We start from the raw sequence: 17,207 nt of genomic DNA, 5'->3' as shown, positions 1-17,207 counted from the left end.
CCACTAGAAGGACTCTTAGAGGCCCTCTCGCCAAATCCCAGACCGTGAGACTAAGTGAGCAGAGTAGCTCGCACAGACGTCCAGTGACAGGGCAGACTTTGGACCCTGAGCTCCTAATTCCCCATTTCTGTCCTTGTTTGCTCTTATTTGTATTTTTTTCTGTTACCTTTAAAAAATATTAAGTGAAGTGAAAGTGTGACAGTGAAACAGAGAGCTCGGAAATAAACCCATGCATGTATATGATCAATTAATTTATGACAGAGGAGGCAAGAATATACAATGGGGAAAGGACAGTCTCCTCAGTAAATGGTGTTGGGAAAATTGGACAGCCACATGCAAAAGAATGAAACTGGACCCCAGTCTTACACAGTGCACAAATATCAACTCAAAACTGTTTAGATCCTTGATAACTATAAAGGAACATATTAACATATATGTAAGTTTAAGCAACATGATATTATGAACGTCCTTGAATCCATTATTCTGTGCAAGACTTGGATGAATATCAACTTCCGTCTTCCCCTAGTGGCTTCTTCCCTTATAATTATTCTTCTCACTCTTCTGAATTTTGTATTTAACATTCTCTTGTCTTGGCTAATAAGAAAGAAGGCCTTGCTATATTGGTTTAAAATACAGACATACACACACGCACGCACACTGTGCATGCGTGTGTGTGTGTGTGTGTGTGTGTATCTAAATAACAGTTCAGTATTGCTGGGTTTTGAGCATCCTAGGTAGTCCCCTTGGACTTGCTTCCCCTCCCCCACCATCATTCTATTTCTGGGGCCACTCATGTTGTTGTACGTAGCTGTGGGCCATCCATGTTTTCTTCATTCTCTTGTGCTATTTCCCGTTTGGGACCCTCAGGATTTGGGATGACCCCCACCCACCACCCCCCCAAGCCAAGGGCTCCAGTTAACTCTAATTTTAACTTTTCACAAGCTGTCATTAAGCTTTCCCACGTTGCTTGGCTTATGGGAAGCTTTTAGTCATTTTCTAATTGAATGCTAGTTAGACATCCTTAGCCTTAGAAATTTGTAGTGAATATTTCCTATTAAGATTGTTGGGATTAATGCAAAATACAAGTTAGACCATTTTGCAGTAATATTTTAGTACTTTCAACTCAATCCAGTCAGAGGACTGTCCAGAAGGAAGCCTTCATGCTACCGGCACCCTTGGAGGGTGCGACCGTGGTCAGCGTATTGGGGTTGGGGGCGTGTGAACAGGCTCCTTGGAAGGGTTAAAATAGTGTCTTTTCATGTTGATCTTCTCTGGTCAAGTTTTGACTTTCCTTTTCCTAGATAATACACTACTCAGTTTCTAGTTAATCCCTTGTGAACATCCCACTGTGTTCTGGATTAAAGATTCAGTGTAGAATTACTCTATTGCTGGTGGGAATGGAAAATGGGACTGCCATTATGTATGCCTCCATATTGTTTTCCATGGTGGCTACACCAATTTACCTTCCCACCAAAAGTGTAGGAGGGTCCCTTTTTCTCCACATCTTCACCAACATTTCTTGTTTCTGGTCTTTTTGGTGGTGGCCATTCTGACATGTGTGGGGTGTTGTATCATTGTGGTTTTGATTTTCGTTTCTCTGATGGTTGGCGGTGTTGACCATCTTTTCATGTGCCTGTTGGCTATCTGTGTATCTTCTTGGGGGACTGTCTCTTCAGGTCTTCTGCCCGTTTTTTAATCAAGTTGTTTGCTTTTTTGATATTGAGTTGTAAAGCTCATTATATATTTTGAATATTTAAAAAAAAAGGTTCAGCGTAGCTAGGCTTATACCTGACATTTTTTTTCTAGTTCTCAGGAGTATTGTTAATATCCAGTTGAGACAGTTTCCAAAGACCAGCCGTCTTTAGGGTTACAGGTAGTCTGTGAGTTAGAATTGTACGTAAAATGTTCTGTGCCGTTTTCTGGGGCCTTAGCTTTGACCAGAGTCTGGGAGTCTGTAGTCCCCAAAACAATCCTTTTAAACCAAGGTTTCTCCAACTTGGCTCTACTGACATTTGAGGCCAGGTTGTTGGGGTCTGTCCTGTACATCGCGGATGTTTTGAAGCATCCCTGACCCCTACCCATTAGATGCCAGTAGCTGCCTTTCCAGACAGTGATGACAATCGAAAGCGTCCCCATACATTCCACATGTTCCTGCGGGTTGGTGGGGAGGGCAAAATCAATCCCAGTTGAGAAACACTAATTCACACCTTTGAAAAAAAGAAAAATGACTTGATTTTTTTTAAAGCAGTTTTAGGTTCAAAGCAAAATTGAGCAGAAGGTACAGAGATTTCCCATATACTCTGTGCCCCACCCCCAACATGCATAGTCTCTCCCACTATCAGCATCCCCTACGAGAGTTACAGTTGATGGATCTACATTGACATGTCATAATCACTCAAAATCCATAGTTTTCATTAGGGTTCGCTCTTGGTGTTGTACATTCTATGGGTTTGGACAAATTTAAGATGACACATACCCACCATTATATATAGTATTATATAGTGTAGTTTCACTGCCCTAAAAATCCTCTGTGCTGTGCCTATGCTCATCCCTCTCTCCTTTCCATCCTCTGGCAACCACTGATTTTGTTACTGTCTGTATAGTTTTGTCTTTTCCAGAATGTCATATAGCTGGATTCATATAGAGTATGTAGCCTTTTCAGATTGGCTTCTTTCACTTAGTGGTAGACATTTAAGTTTCCTCCACACCTTTTCATGGTTTGATACCATTCCCTTGTCTGGATGCACCACTGTTTCTTTATCCATTCACCTACTGAAGGCATCTTGACTGTTTCCAAGTTTTGGCAGTTATGAATAAAGCTGCCATAAACTGTTGTGGGCAGGTTTTTGTGTGGACATTAGTTTTCCTCCTTCCTCCCTCCCTCCCTCCCTCCCATCCTTCGTTCCTCTGCACCAGGTCTTAATTGCGGCATGCGGGCTCTTAGTTACGGCATGTGGGATCTAGTTCCCTGACCAGGGATCGAACCCAGACGCCCTGCATTGGGAGCGTGGAGTCTTAGCCACTGGCCAGCAGGGAAGTTCCTGGACGTTAGTTTTCAACTACTCTGGGTAAACACCAAGGAGCGTGATTGCTGGATTGTGTGGTAGGAGTATGCTTACTTTTGTAAGAAACTGCCGAACCGTCTTTGGAAGTGGCTGTGCCATTTTGCATCCCACCAGAGTTGCACCACCTGCTTTTCAGCTTTTGGCATTAACAGAATTCTGGATTTCATTCATTCTAATAGATGTGTAATGGCACCTCATTTTAATTTGTATTTCTCTCGTGATGTGATGTTGAGTGTCTTTTCATGTGCTTATTTGCCATCTGTATATCTTCTTTGATGAGATGTCTGTTAAGGTCTTTGGCCCATTAGTTTACACCTTTTAAGTAGTTTGACTTGAGTCATTTAGGTTTTCTCTTCTTGCACGGCCAAGGGAGTACATAGCTGTTTATGGAGTTTGAATACCTAGCTCCAGATGAGAGCAACAGGAAAGATTTCTGGGTTGGGTCGAGTGGGGCAAATGTTATAAAATACTTACATTTAAAAAATTAAAACACGTGTTTGCACACACACACACAGAGAAAACACTCCCAGTCAAATGCATGCTACTGCGTATTAAACAATTCACAGGTATTAATCAAATCACTCCAACAACCCTATGAAGTAGATACTATCCCCATTTTATGGATTATTGACCTTAAAAATAAAACAGCCAGTTATTTTACCAGTAAAATGGATTTATTCAGGAATTACAGAGAATTGCAATTCAAGGACGGAATAGCAAAGACTATAGGCAAGCCCAGAAAACGAAGGAGAGGAACATTATAGAGAAAAACGAAGTTGGGGTGGGGGTGGGGTTGCTTAGAAGGAATGTCCATCAGAGGAAGGCGAGAGTTCAGGATGGTGATGGCTTCCCATTGCCTGGGCTCGCTGCTGGATAAGGAGAAATCTTCCTTCCTCCTGCTGGCAATACAAGGTCCCTCTCTTCCTGTTGGGGTGTGTAATTGATGCCTAGTGCTGGTGCTCGAGAGCTCCCCCTTCTGGCCTCCTGACTCCATTTTAAATGTGGTTTCCTTTATTCGGTTTCACAGGATAAATAGAGGTTCCTGGAGGTTAAGAAATTGGCCCAAGGTCCTAAGTTAATGAATGGCAGAACAGAGCACTGAATATAAGCCTCTCTAGTGTCAAATCAGTTCATCTGTGTTCTTGACCCTGGAAGTGGTGTTAAAATGTCTTCCCATGTCAGCGGGCCAGACCCATGTCCCCGTGGCCTTGGCTGGCATAGAAGGCACGGCACAAGTAGGGAATACGTGGTTGCTAGGATGTTTCACTAAGCAAAACAAGTGCTATAAGGTTTCTGGAGTGTGTGTGTGTGTTTCTTTGTAGGGTATAGCCATTTTGTTGTGTGTCCCAGAATAAATTGTCACTGATAACCGTCTTGAGCAGGGGACAGGTTTTTTGTTTTTGTTTTCTTTTCCAAAAACAGCCTGCTGTATATGCCACATCGATTACCTGGGAGTGAAACTGCTTCCAGTTAACTTATGTGTTATGTGTTACATCTCTGGTGTATACAAATTGGGTCCTTGCGTACCACAGCCTGTTTGTGGTTGATGTACCTTGAAGGGCAGATGGTTGGATTCAAAGGTTATATTTCATTACCGCCAAATGTGGCATTTCCAGGATTACCTTGTACACTTTATAAAGATTCTTAAGAGTGTTGATTTAGGGCTTTCAAAAATCCTGAGATTGGTCTGAGCAGAGCAGATTCAGGATACAAATCAGATAGTGCCTCTGGTTAGTTGTGTTGGGGGCTCCACGTACCTTACTTGCACTTCTTAGCGTTGCATGCAGTGGTCTCCATCATTTTTCTGGGCCCACCTTTCCCACCTTATTTCTGGTTGCTCCTCTCGAGCCTCTGGCCTTCCTTCTGTGTTACAGCCCACTGTACGCTGAATCAGTACTTTGCCCCCTCCAGACTCTCTACCGGTCTCACCCCCACTCAGTTCCTTCCTTCCTCTCTCCATTACTTATTGCATGTTTATGGCGACTGGCACGTGGGGGCTCTCAGTAAATATCTGCAGCATGAATATTAAATGAAGAGATTATTGTGAGAACGAGAGCAGTCTTTTTCCTCCCGGGCCCCTGAGGCAGCACTGACCCCGATTTACGCACTTGTTCACTTTGCCAGCGAGGGCGAGCTCTCGACTGTAGGTGTTTCGGGTCTTGGCTTGTTTTGCCCGGGCCTGGCACCCGGGAAGGTGGGCCCAGCCTCAGCAGAATGACTGAAGCACTTAAACGTTTGTGCGCATCTTGCCGCTTGTTCTTTGCCTGGCTTTGTCCCTGGCTTGGAGCTCATCAAGGAACCTGGCCAGGTGACATTTCCTGATGTTCATGTCCAGGTTACAGCAAAGAACAGTGCCTAACCTGCTGCTCGAGCCTGATCACTGTAGGACCCATTGGGAGTTAATACGTCTGCTGGTCTGGAGAGCTGCTGAAGGAAGTTGATGAGGCTTTGAGACGTGGCCTGAGCAAGGCAGCTTTCCAAACTCTCCAGCCCACTTCCACATGCTTGACTGTTTTTTGGATGCCTCCACTTGAGACAGACACTGCCATCCGGGGGGGACTGGCTAGTCTCCCCGCCAAGGGCTGTGTCAGAGGGCCCACTGCAGACCTCTTTGATCTCAGGGTACCTGGGCAAGCTGCAGCTGCCAGAATGCTTTTGAAAGGGGGGTTTTTGGTGTTTCTGCTGGCAAAATGACTCAGACACTCCTGTTTCTCCTTTGACAGAGTGATCAGCAGCTGGACTGTGCCTTGGACCTGATGAGGCGCCTGCCTCCACAGCAAATAGAGAAAAACCTCAGCGACCTGATAGACCTGGTATGTGCCTGTTCGTGTGGTTTTATTTGGGGCTGGGGCTCGTACTGGATTGCTTCTGTGTACCCTTTTCCACACACAATTCAGATCGCACAAGAAACCTCCTCTGTCTTCAACTAGACACCACCACTGGGTTATGAGATTATTCCAAAGAGCAGATGGGTTTCCTATGCTGGTCATTCTTTTGGTGCCACCTTTGTAAATCAAGGTTGATACTACCTGTCCCTTTCCCCCAGCTGCCTTCTTTTCACTTCTAGAAGCTTACTTTTAGGCCTAGGGAAGAAGAGGCCACACAAATCCAGCAGGTGTTCAGCAGTGCCTGGTTCCAGGCTTTACTAGTCTCTTTGCCATTGTGGAAGTTTCTCCAGCCAAAGCAGTACAAAAATCTAGCCTCTCAAATGCTTTGGTGGCTTCACTTCTATCTTGAAATGGCATGAAACACAAAAATGGGCTTTTAAAGAGCTCATCACATCTACTTTTTAAAATATTTGTTTGTTTATTCATGCACATATATGGAATGATTGGTCTCAAAATGATGCCAGAGATGAACTGGCACCATAATGTTATTTGAAAATGTTCAGAGTATTCAAAAACACCTATAAGGCTCTGGTAAATAATGAAAAGAAGTAAAATAAAATCAGGCCCCAGGAGCCAGCCGAGTTAGTAGATCATTTGGCTGGTGAGTTCTGGCTCCGGGTCGGAACCTGAGCCCTCCCAGATCGTCCTCTGTTCTTTTCACTGTGTCCCCCATCTTCTTGGATGTAATTATCAATTGCCAACCATTGCTCATCAACTAGATATCTTTTAAAATAGTAGCTTGAAAACTTGTTCATATGCTATAGTGATACATTTAGTTCCGTTGTATGCATTCAGAACAGTTTTACTAGGGGAAAACGTTACTTCAGGAGACTCATGTCATTCCCAGATAAGACTCTCCGCAGTAGTCTGCAAGGTCCGTTGTGCAACTGTTTGTGTATTTATAGAGACACAGACTCCCAATGAGAGGCAGCTCTGTGAACAGAGTCGAGCCTGTGGATGGAGTTGTGAACTTGCTTGCTTTTCCATGTAATAATTCAGGAAATGAGGCAGAGGAGGTTTCTCAAGGTAAATAGCCCTGATGAGAAAGCCAGCTACAGGTGCTTGTGATGGAAGCACCGAAGCTACCTGCCCAGCCGCTTTAGATGACTGTTAAAGAACAGAATGCTAAATTGTGATGCGAACGAACCCGAACCCGCCATATGCTCAGAATGGTGGGGGGAGGGGGGAGAATGCCACACCCAGAGCCCCGGGGCGGGGGGTGGGGGGGCGACGTAGATGGCTGCAGTGGCCTTGATGTAAAGAAGAGGTCTGGCTGGCAGGCGCTTTGCTCCTGTCACTTCTTGCCCTGTGGGGTCTGATTCTCTGTGGCTTGTTCTCACATTTTTCTGGGGGTGCCGTACATACATTTGGAGCTTTATGTGAAAGATCCTAATTTTTAAACATTGGCTCAAACATTGGATGGTCGTGTGAAATGTGAGTCAGAGAAACGGTCTCTGTTGAGAAATGATGGAGTATAAAGTTGGATGGGTAGGGGGTATCCTTGGAAGTCGGCAGGAGGGCTTGGATTTGATGTGGAATTGCTGCCGTCAGCCCACATCCTGCACTTTGGACACGGCGTGTTGTGCTAAGCGTTTTCCTCGCGTGGCCTCATTTAACTCTCAGCAATCCTGTCAGGTAGCACCGCAAGACGCAGCCTGGGAAGCGCGGTGTGGCTTGTTTTTCTTGGTTGGAGAGTTTTGGTTGAGCAAATGCGGAAGTGGGTGGGCAGAAGCCGTCGGTAGGCTCAGGTCCCTAACCTGGTCAGCTGCAGAGGCTGATGCTGCGTTTCCACTGAGCATGACAGTGTGCCCAGCTGCGTTTAAATTTAGTTTGCCAATTTAGTTATTACTGTATTTTAGAAATAGACCAAGAATAGAAGTTAACAGATGAGCAAATTTTTCTCAGTAGAATCTTCTTGGTGTTTCACAGGGTATTTTGTTCTTATGGCAACTGAAGTGTTTTCCTGTAGCTGTGTCGCTTCTCTGTGACTCGCTCGTCACTGTTGCAGAGATGTGTGTGTAGCTACTTCTGTGGAAACCTGGTCAGCTGGTATACCAGTTGCTGTCTATACCAATTTTACTTGGGCTTAGCAGGGAAATTACAGCATTGATGGTGAATGAAAGAGCCGTGTCAAGAGCCATCCTTCACCTTGGCCAGATAATACTGGGTGAGAGAATCATCCTAAGGGTTTAGTTTGCAGGAGGACACTTAGACCCAGGTTGACGTACCACACTGTATCTGTCCCTGATGTGCGACGTGTAGTATGTGACATCCCAGAGATGACTGTCAGAGTGCGCTGTTTTCCCACTTGTAACGTTGTCATCTGTAGAATGTGACTGGAGAGGGGATGGAGGCAGATGTAGGTTGTGGGGTCGACAGCTACCGTTTGTTGAACACCTACTATGTTCTCTGGACTGAGCTGGATGCTGCTGTTTGTGTTATTTATCATTTCATCTAGTTTTCACAGTACCCCTCTAATGCACATAAGACCACTGCACCTTTATTGGATGATGTAGACTCTGAGGAAGAAGCAGGGTGGTACTCTGGCCAACCAAGCAGCACCAGGAATCCTCCTGCCGGGATAACTGCTGGGTACCTTTAGGTCGAATCACTTACACTCAGAGCAACAGGTTAAATATGGTGTGTCTCCCTCATCTATCTGTCTTTCCTGTTTGGGGGGAAAATGTTAAATAATTTAATTCATTTCTAATCTGAAACATTTTAAACATAGATGTATTATGGAAAATCATTTAAAGTTCGCATAATTAAAAGAAAACCAGAGACTTGAAAGACGTTCCCTACTTTGAGCTGGGCCACTCAGACTGCGCAGTTCGCTCTGGTCCGCTGCTTCCTGGAGGGCCTGGGAGGCACCGACTTCCCCTCGCCAGGTTGTGCGGGACCCGCCTTGGGCCCCATCTACCTCCAAAGGCTGAGCAAGAGGCCATGATGGATTCCCATCATCCAGGATGGGCTGGGGAGTTGGTATTCTCCTTAATTTTTTAATTTGAGGTATGATGAGTGTCGAAATGGAAGTAGAGCCTGACTTTTCACTGAATTAGGGTCTGGTAGGGCATGGCCTCGTTAAAACTATATTGACATGCTTCAAAAGCCATTTGAGGCCTCTGCTATGCACTGTGATGCATAAGGAGCATTTGGGTTGGTTTTGTAGTCCTGGAAATTACTCCTTTGAATGTTTTTCTTTCATCACGGCTATTTTTCTTCCATTTTCCCTGGGAATGACTGATTTTCGTTTTGTTCCGTTTTTTGTTGTTGTTTCTTTTTAACTGGATTTGCAAAATTCTTTCATTCCTGTAAGAGTCAGTTCATGCTGAGTGTACTGCTGTGGCTCTGAAGTTCACTTGTAGTTTTAGTTCCTTCCCAAAGCTGTAATTTTAGAAAACTCGCCCTGTCACGGGTCTCCTAGAAGCAGTGCATCCGAGCCTTTGTTCCGTGTAATCTGGGATCAGTCAGACGTTTTCAGAGCAGCTAACGCGCTGGCCCGGTGCACAGCACTGCAGTCACTCCTCCCGTGCTCACCTGCCGCAAGTAATGACGGGGAGGTGGAGGTGGTATTCTAAGACTGACGAGAATGTCCAGATTTGCCAGCAAACCCCATGAAGGGAACGGCCTCGCTTGGATGGCCTCGCTTGGATGTCGGCGCCAGAGAAAATGTGGGGAACTTATCTGGTCCACCAGTGGTCCAATTACAGGGGAGTATTAAAGAGAAATGTGGCGTATGCTTGGCAGCCAGGCCGAGGCAGCCCGATTTATCATGCCAGATCGGTTTTCTTTTCTCTTCTTTCCACTGTCAGAGCTTTTGCTGCTTGGGATTATGATGCGTGCTCTGATTGGTGGGAAATGACCTTCCTTTGCAGATGGCCAAAACATCATTTTATTACATATTAATCCCATTGTGCTAGAGTGAAGCCAGCCGAAACCCGTTGTTAAGCTGTTTCAGAAATACCCACAGGTCCACGTGGGCCCAGAATCATATGACGTTAAGATGCTCCCTCGGCTTCCTAAACTTTGACCTTCTATGGCTTTACTCTGCACGCTGGCAGCAAGAGCCAGAACTTCTCCGCTGGGGTGTATTTTGAGCCCTGAGCTGAGGAAGGAGTTTGTTTCTGCAAATTGGCACCCAGCAGGCCGCCGTCCTTTGCCTTTTTGAGAGCAAACCAAAAATAGACCTAAATCTGTTTAACCAAGTGGAAAAGTCTTTGCTTGCAAACGTTGGTCACTTCATTTTTTAATTCCTTCTCTCTACTTTGCTTATAGCCACCTGAAGATCCAGCTCTTGGATCTCCTCTCCCAACGAGAGGGAAAGCACCCAGGCCATCCCGCCAGGCCTGTGGGTTAGAGGTGGAAGAGCCATCCTGATGCTCTGACCAGGGAGTTGAGAACTTGATCGGTTTTCATTTCAGCATAGTTCTTTTTAGCAACCAGAATTGCCCTCCAGAAATAGAAAGGGCCAGCCTCAGCAGTGCCTGTACTTTGAACAACTCACAGAAACTGTCCCCCTGTAGGTAGTGCAAGGTCTGCAGGGAGATGACCACTTGACAGACTAGAAGGCTGGCGTGCACGGGGCGCACCTAGACGTGGGGGATCCTGAACCAGTGAGTGGAGACCTCCAGCTGGTGCTGCCAAGACCCACTCTCCGTGCGGGAAGCAGCCCATGGAGCCAGGCTCACACACCTTTGTGACTGAAATTGAGGCTGTTATTATTTAACAGTCATTAATATCATTGATTATCTGTCTCATCTCTGCTAAGCATTGTTAGTTTCCAGTCTCTAATAGCTGAACCTAGGAAATCGGGAACTGATATTCCCAGTGAGAGCTGTGTGGGGTAAAACTCACAACTCAAACTCAGCTCTGTCCCCAGAGGATGAAGATGTGCCGGGCCCGGGGACCTTAAGGCCAGACGTGACCTGGTTCATCTGTGGTCAAGAGGGACCAGGCCCGTGTTGTCTTCTTGCCTGGCTTCCCAGTTACCATCACTGTTTAAATTAGTCTCGTACCAGCATGTTTTCCTCCTTTGTTTCAAAGACAGCATTTAAAATGTCTTCTTTCTGAAGAGATCTTAGACTAAACAGGCGAAAAGTGAGTGGATTCAGTCAACATTTACTGAGCACCTCCTATGAATCCGACCCGGTGCTTGACCCAGGAAGAAGTGCAGCCTTTCTTCCTCGTCGTCTCTTCCACAGGGAAAAAAAAATGCAGGGATCCTAGAGCTTGATCCGTGATAAAAATGACCTTGGCCGGATCCTCTCGGCCCTTGGGTCTGGACCAGCTAATCAGCTCTGAGGACAGCTGTCAAGAGTTGCAGAACTGAGTTATTCTTCCTACAAGCATTTAACATCTCCCTGTGCCAGACACCATTCTGGGTAACGGGGGTACGAGATGAAAGGCCTGGCTCTGCAGAGCTGACGTTTAGTGGGGAATTCAGGCAAGATTTTCTGGAAGGCGGAAGGCTTGGCCACGCCAGCTTTGCACGCTGTATCTCCCTCACAGATCACAGCAGGCACGATTATTTGTCTTCATTTCTGCGTAGAAGTAGTCTCGGCTCTCCGGTGAGTTTCGCCCTCCCTTCTGCCTCCTTGCTGGCCACCTTCCGCCTGGCCTCGTACTGTTTCTCAGATTCTTTTCCCAAAGCATTCCTGACAAAGTATTCCTGACAAGAGCAAACACTTATCTTTGGGGTTTTGAGGGCAAAGCCAAAAGTGGCTGCCTCTAGCAGAGAATTTTATGTTTTGTCTTTTTAAAAAAGAATTGCATTCCAGTTCATAATATGCCCACATGCAAGACATTTTAACATAAAAAGAATGCTTTCTTCACCAAAGCCTTGAGTCCAGTTGGCGCTCCAGGAAGTAGGGCACTCCATCCCCATGCCCTGGTGCTCTGGGGCCTTGTTGGAGATGCTCAGCCGGGCTTTGTGATCGGGCCTGCCCACAGTGTTTCGTTTCCCTGCTGTCGGCCCCTGGGAGCCGAGGGGAGAGGGGCTCCCGACCCTGGGGCCAGGGCTCTGTAGGCCCGCCAGGCCCAGGCGAGTACCTGGGCAAGTTCCCTGTGGGTTTCTGTTGGAGGTGGGAGCACTTGGCTTCCACTCTTGCATCTGTGGTGTGGGGTCTACAGGGAAGTTTTCTCCCCCAGGCCAGATGTCTCTGGAGCAGGCGTAGGGGAATGGATGGAACAGTCGGTAATTATGCAGGGACCCCTGAAAACAGTCTGTCGCGCTGATGTTTCTGAGCTCGTTCCGAGCTTTCCTACAGGCGACTGTGCTGCAGTTTCGGTTTTACAGGGCAAAAAAGCATTCCAGCCAAGGGCCCCCAGCAGTATTTTAATGAACTCCATTCCTTGGAAAGTTGTGGTGAGCCTTTTCATGCAAACGTTTTGCTCTTTGAATGGACTGCAGCTGTAGTGACTAAAGGAAGGCCGAGGGAGAAAGCGGACCCCGGACTCAGGGTGCTGGACCGGCCCTCTGTTCCCCACCCAGGGGGTCTCTGCGGAGGGAGGTGGCCTTTCACGACCCCAGCCTGTTGCTAAGGTGAGGACTCTGCCACCTGATGGTGATTTATGTCAAGGTGGAGCTAGGCAGCCCTTCTAAACTAGGACTAAATGTCGTGATTTGCTTAGAAAGAGGAAATGGGGCTTCCTGGGGGGCCCTCACCCGACCCCCCCATAGATACGGCCGGAAGTTATTTGAAATTCTGATGAGTTCTGTTATATGCAGAATAATAGACCCTCATTTGATCCAGTTAAGGAGGACGTGAATTGCCTCCTGAACATGCAGTCCAGACCTGTTAAAACTTGAAACCGAATGAATAAAGGAGAAGAGTACAGGGTCATTTGCTTTCTTGTGTGTGTGTGTTCCTCGCGGAGCAGGGGCCGCTTTGCTCCCGGAGACTGTCCTGAGCATTCCAGAACAGTCGAGGCAGATTACCCACTATGGCTGTGGGCTTGAAATGCTCCAGAGCTAGGTGATTTGAAAGTTAGTTGTCTCCCATCCCGTTTAATGTCAGCCACCCAGTAGTGTGCTTTTGTTATTTTTCATAGGATATTATAGAGTTCAAAATAAAAATTATTTATTGTTGGGTCTCAGATTTAGAATTTGCTTCTCCCCCCTTTTCATTCTTCATAAAATCTTTTTCAATGGATGACATAGGAAAATAAATTGCTTTCATAGAGATCCATCAGATGTCAGAAGCACTGATATCTATGGGCCTCATTACTAATACATTTCATCCATTACCTTGTTTAATCTCCACGGCTGCTCTGTGAAGCGAGTGGCGGGGGGGGGTTCCCCTTTTATAGATGAAACTGAGAATGCCCTAGCACCCCATGAGTCCCATAACTGATCCGTGACCGAGAGGAGAGTCTTGTCTGTTGAATTGCTGTCTTTAAAAATGAAAACAGGGCTTCCCTGGTGGCTCAGTGGTTGAGAGTCCGCCTGCCGATGCAGGGGACACGGGTTAGTGCCCCGGTCCGGGAAGATCCCACATGCCGCGCAGCGGCTGGACCCATGAGCCATGGCCGCTGAGCCTGCGCGTCCGGAGCCTGTGCTCCACAACGGGAGAGGCCACAACAGTGAGAGGCCCGTGTACCGCAAAAAAAAAAAAAAGAAAGAAAAGAAAGAAAACATTACAGTATGTCATTTCTTATAGGTCCTGCTAGGGCCAGACTGTCTTCTAAGGTGAAACTCTAAAAGACATTTGTGATGGGGGTAGGGTAGGCACCGTGGAACTTGTTAGGTACCTCAGGAAAAAAGACATGTAGAATCTCTCTTCTGTCTCTCCTGGTATGAAGCCCTTTCAGAGTTTGATGAGCAAAGAAACTGCTGCCCGATTCTGCATGGCCTGGCTGTTGGAGCAGTTGTGCCAAGGTGGCTACCTCCACCCCCCAAAACACACACACACACACGGTGTGCACTGTGTGTGTTGGGGGGTGGCGTGCTCCTTACAAAAGCATGTTGCCCAAACCCAAGTAGTATGTCCCAGTCTCTTCTTTCAGTTAATTAAGCCAGTCTAAAAATTTTAGGAAAAGCAAGTTCTTGCACTGCAGGATCTAAAGGGATGGGTCCGGAAAGTGACTGCTTTTAAATCGAATGTACCAAAGTCAGCATACACACCAGCATAAACCAGTTAGAATATATAAGGTGCCAGGGGATGGGAGGGCAAAATCCCACTTGTAACAGCAGAACAACATGCCATCTAGGAATAGTCTTCCCACAAGGCAAGTCGGCCGTGCGTGAAGAGCCTGCACAGGTCGGAAGTAAGGGCAGAGCGGATGCGGTCCGAGAGCTCAGAAACAGGCCCCGGGGATGGAAGAACTTAGGGTGTGTTACAGGTGATAGTCACAGTTCACTGCGAGAAAAGAATTGATTCTTCAGTAAAATTGCTGGAACAGCTAACAGTTTTGAAGGAAAACAAGCTGAATATCTATTGCACGGCAGGTACTCATACTCCTGATGGATTAAGGAACTAATATTAAACGAACATGAAAGAATCAGAGGGAAAACGTCAATGACGTTTGATGTTGAGGTTGGGGGGAGGCCTTTATAAGGCATAGAAGCTAATGCCAACGTGATGGCTTTGAAATATGCAAATTTAACTTAAAAGTTTAATCCAAAAAAACTTAAAAGGCAAAGAACAAACTCCGAAAAATAGTTGTAGCTTCTGGCAAAGACTGTATCTCCTTAAATCTTGAGAAAACACCTTCTGAGGTTGTTGCTGTCGTCCGTCCCTACTAGGCGGAAGCAACAGCAGGGGCTTTCGGCAGCTTCTCCAAGGTCACCAGGTAGTGGTGAAGGAGCCAAGCTGTGAACCCAAGCAGCCCAGGGCCCTCAGCCGCTGTGCACCGTTGCCTCCTCTAATGAGAAAAGTAGGAATACTGTGTGGGACAGCAAGATGTACGGGGGAGGCCGTGCAAAGGCCTAATCCGCAAACGAAACAAGATAGGCTGGCTGGGAGAGTCTCCTTCACTGCTGACCCCTGTTTCTGCTCAGTGGATGGATTTTATTTCCTCCTGGTGCAACTTACACTTTTCCCGACTTTCATGAAATTGGTCAGCTCACCTTGGTGTTGAGCCTTTGAGGAACAAAGACAGCGAACAATTGAGGAAACATGGCGCATTCTAATTACCTTCTGGGAGCTTCTCCAGATTGTCACGTTAAAGGTTCTGAGAAGTCCTGCAGTTAGCAAAGGAAAAGGGAGAAAAGAACCCATTTTCCTTTAACTCAGCATTTCTCTAACTCACTTTCATGCAATCCACTTTGGAAAACACTGGTTTCCTGCAAAGGTTCCTAACCTACACGTCAGATGACCTGGATTCTAGATCCTTTGGGCAATGGTCCTAAGTGTGATGTTTAAATTTTCATAACTGTTTGGTAAAGTGTCATGGAAAGAAACAGCTTTTCTTGTTGCTTTTTTCAAATAGAGAACTAATTCCTTCAATAGGAGAGAGAAAGCGCTGCGTACATTAAGCAAGTCTTATTGGAAGCCAGGAGGCCTGGGTTGTGGCTTTGGGTGCCACCAGCTTGCTCTGACCAGCAGGTCTCTCTGGGTCTCCGGCTCCTCCTCTGTGAAGTGAGGGCCAGATGGTCTCAGGCCCAGAGAATCTGAGTTCTGTTGCCCAGCCCTAAAAGAACATCACCATGGATACCCTTGTGTCGATGTCACTACTTTCACTGTCCCCTTTTGCTGGCAGAAGAGGCATCGATTTCTCTCGGGTCTGTGAGAACATAACCTGCCCCGAAGGGTAACTCTGGGGAGAAAGGCGAGCAGGTGGGGCCCCTGGCAACCCCCCTCCCCGCCCCTCCGGTCAGGCAGAGCGAGGCGGACCCGGCTTGAAACCCTCCTCGGCCGCCTTCCAGCTTTGAGAGGCAGGTCACCGCACCTCCCAGAGTTGCCTCCAGCACACAAGATTGGCATAAGAAACCTGCGTTCCCGGGGCAGTTGTGAGGGCTTGGGAGTGTGTATGAAGTGCTAACGTGTGCAGGAAAGACAGGTGCTTAAAAAAAATGCTCACTGATGCTTTTACTACCTTTACTGGCCTCCTAGGACCGTTTTGCTAACCCCCGGGTTCTGCCTGCCTAGGGGCTGTGCCCTGACATTCCAAGCAGCCTTCCTGGCTGTTTTCACAGGTGGAGACAGCCCCGGCTTTGTCTTGCGTGGGGGTGGGGTGTTATGACCCAGCGCACGATTGTAAGGACTTCATTGGTTTCACCCAGAAGGGAGGTGGTGACCAGGCCCTCCATTTTAGATGGGCTTGAACACCCACCGCTCCCTCACCCGCCACCTTTCCTGAGTTCTCAAGTTGGGATCCCTGCACGGAAAGCTGGGAAACGCCGTTGCCCGCCACCCCAGAGCCAGTGGAAGGGGCCAGAGTCAGACTGTGGCTGATGGGCTTCGTGACTATTAATAAGGCCCGTCATTCCACAGAGGCGGGGGTAATCTGAGAGCACACTTCTTGGTCTGCCCTGGCGGGGCGTGGGTCTCTTCCACTCCCCTTGCTCATTGCTTGGGTGGCCACTCTTCTCACTGCTCCAGGTACTTGGATGGTCTTACGAGGTGGAGAGGGGTTTTAAAGTTGATCTCAATGTCCAAGGACAAGCCAGCTGGCATTGTCATTTGACCTCATGACCTTCACTCCAGCCATCCAGGGGTGCCACCCAGGTACCCCCCTGTATATCATCCAGTGCAGGCCCGCCGCGAGCTCTGAGTCCGCAGATCCCTTTGTCTATTATCCAGTGTCGTGCTTTCTCATGCCTTCACTTGCATTCACTTTACACTTGCGCCTTATCAAGACTGCTCATTTCTTGTCCCTGGCTTGAACCCCTGTCTCTAGTTTTTATCCTCCTGCTCCCCGCTGCCAGTGTAACCCCCAGGCACCCCTTTTCTCCAGCTGGAGAACCCCCAAGTCCACACCTGAGGGCCTTTCACAGTCAAGCGGCAGTGGTCCTCTATTGCATGGTTTCTGTCCCCTCTTGAGCCTCTCCTGAGTCTGCTTCTCGTGGTGGGGAAGCTATTTTAGCATCTCACCTGCCCTTGCCTGTTGGTACCCCCGGTGCATGTGCCACCAGCCAAGGAGTGGCAGTTTGGGGGTGGGCTGGAAGCAGGGTGCCCGTTTATTTTGCACTCTCCTTCGAAACAGATTGGTTATTTAATGGTTCCCTTCTCCCTGTCCCCCCGCCTCCCCGTTACCCCGCCATTTGCCAGGTTAAAGCAGCCTATTTTCGTATACTTGGAGATTGAGCTTCTGT

General features: G+C 47.4%; 1 protein-coding gene across 2 annotated transcripts in view; it reads left to right on the top strand.

Annotated features, from left to right (window-relative positions):
• CAPZB (capping actin protein of muscle Z-line subunit beta) overlaps nucleotides 1–17,207 on the top strand; it is a 138,627-nt gene that overhangs the window by 57,441 nt on the left and 63,979 nt on the right. For both annotated transcript variants that reach the window (XM_079698373.1, XM_079698372.1), the window contains exon 2: nucleotides 5,789–5,878. In XM_079698373.1, the coding sequence (XP_079554499.1) occupies nucleotides 5,789–5,878 (90 nt within the window). The remainder of the gene's footprint in view (nucleotides 1–5,788; nucleotides 5,879–17,207) is intronic.

The sequence above is a fragment of the Hyperoodon ampullatus genome (genome assembly GCF_949752795.1).
Source record: "Hyperoodon ampullatus genome assembly, chromosome: 2".
NCBI lineage: Eukaryota > Metazoa > Chordata > Mammalia > Artiodactyla > Ziphiidae > Hyperoodon > Hyperoodon ampullatus.
Note: the sequence above shows the minus strand (reverse complement) of the source record. Positions and strands in the feature narration are given on the sequence as shown.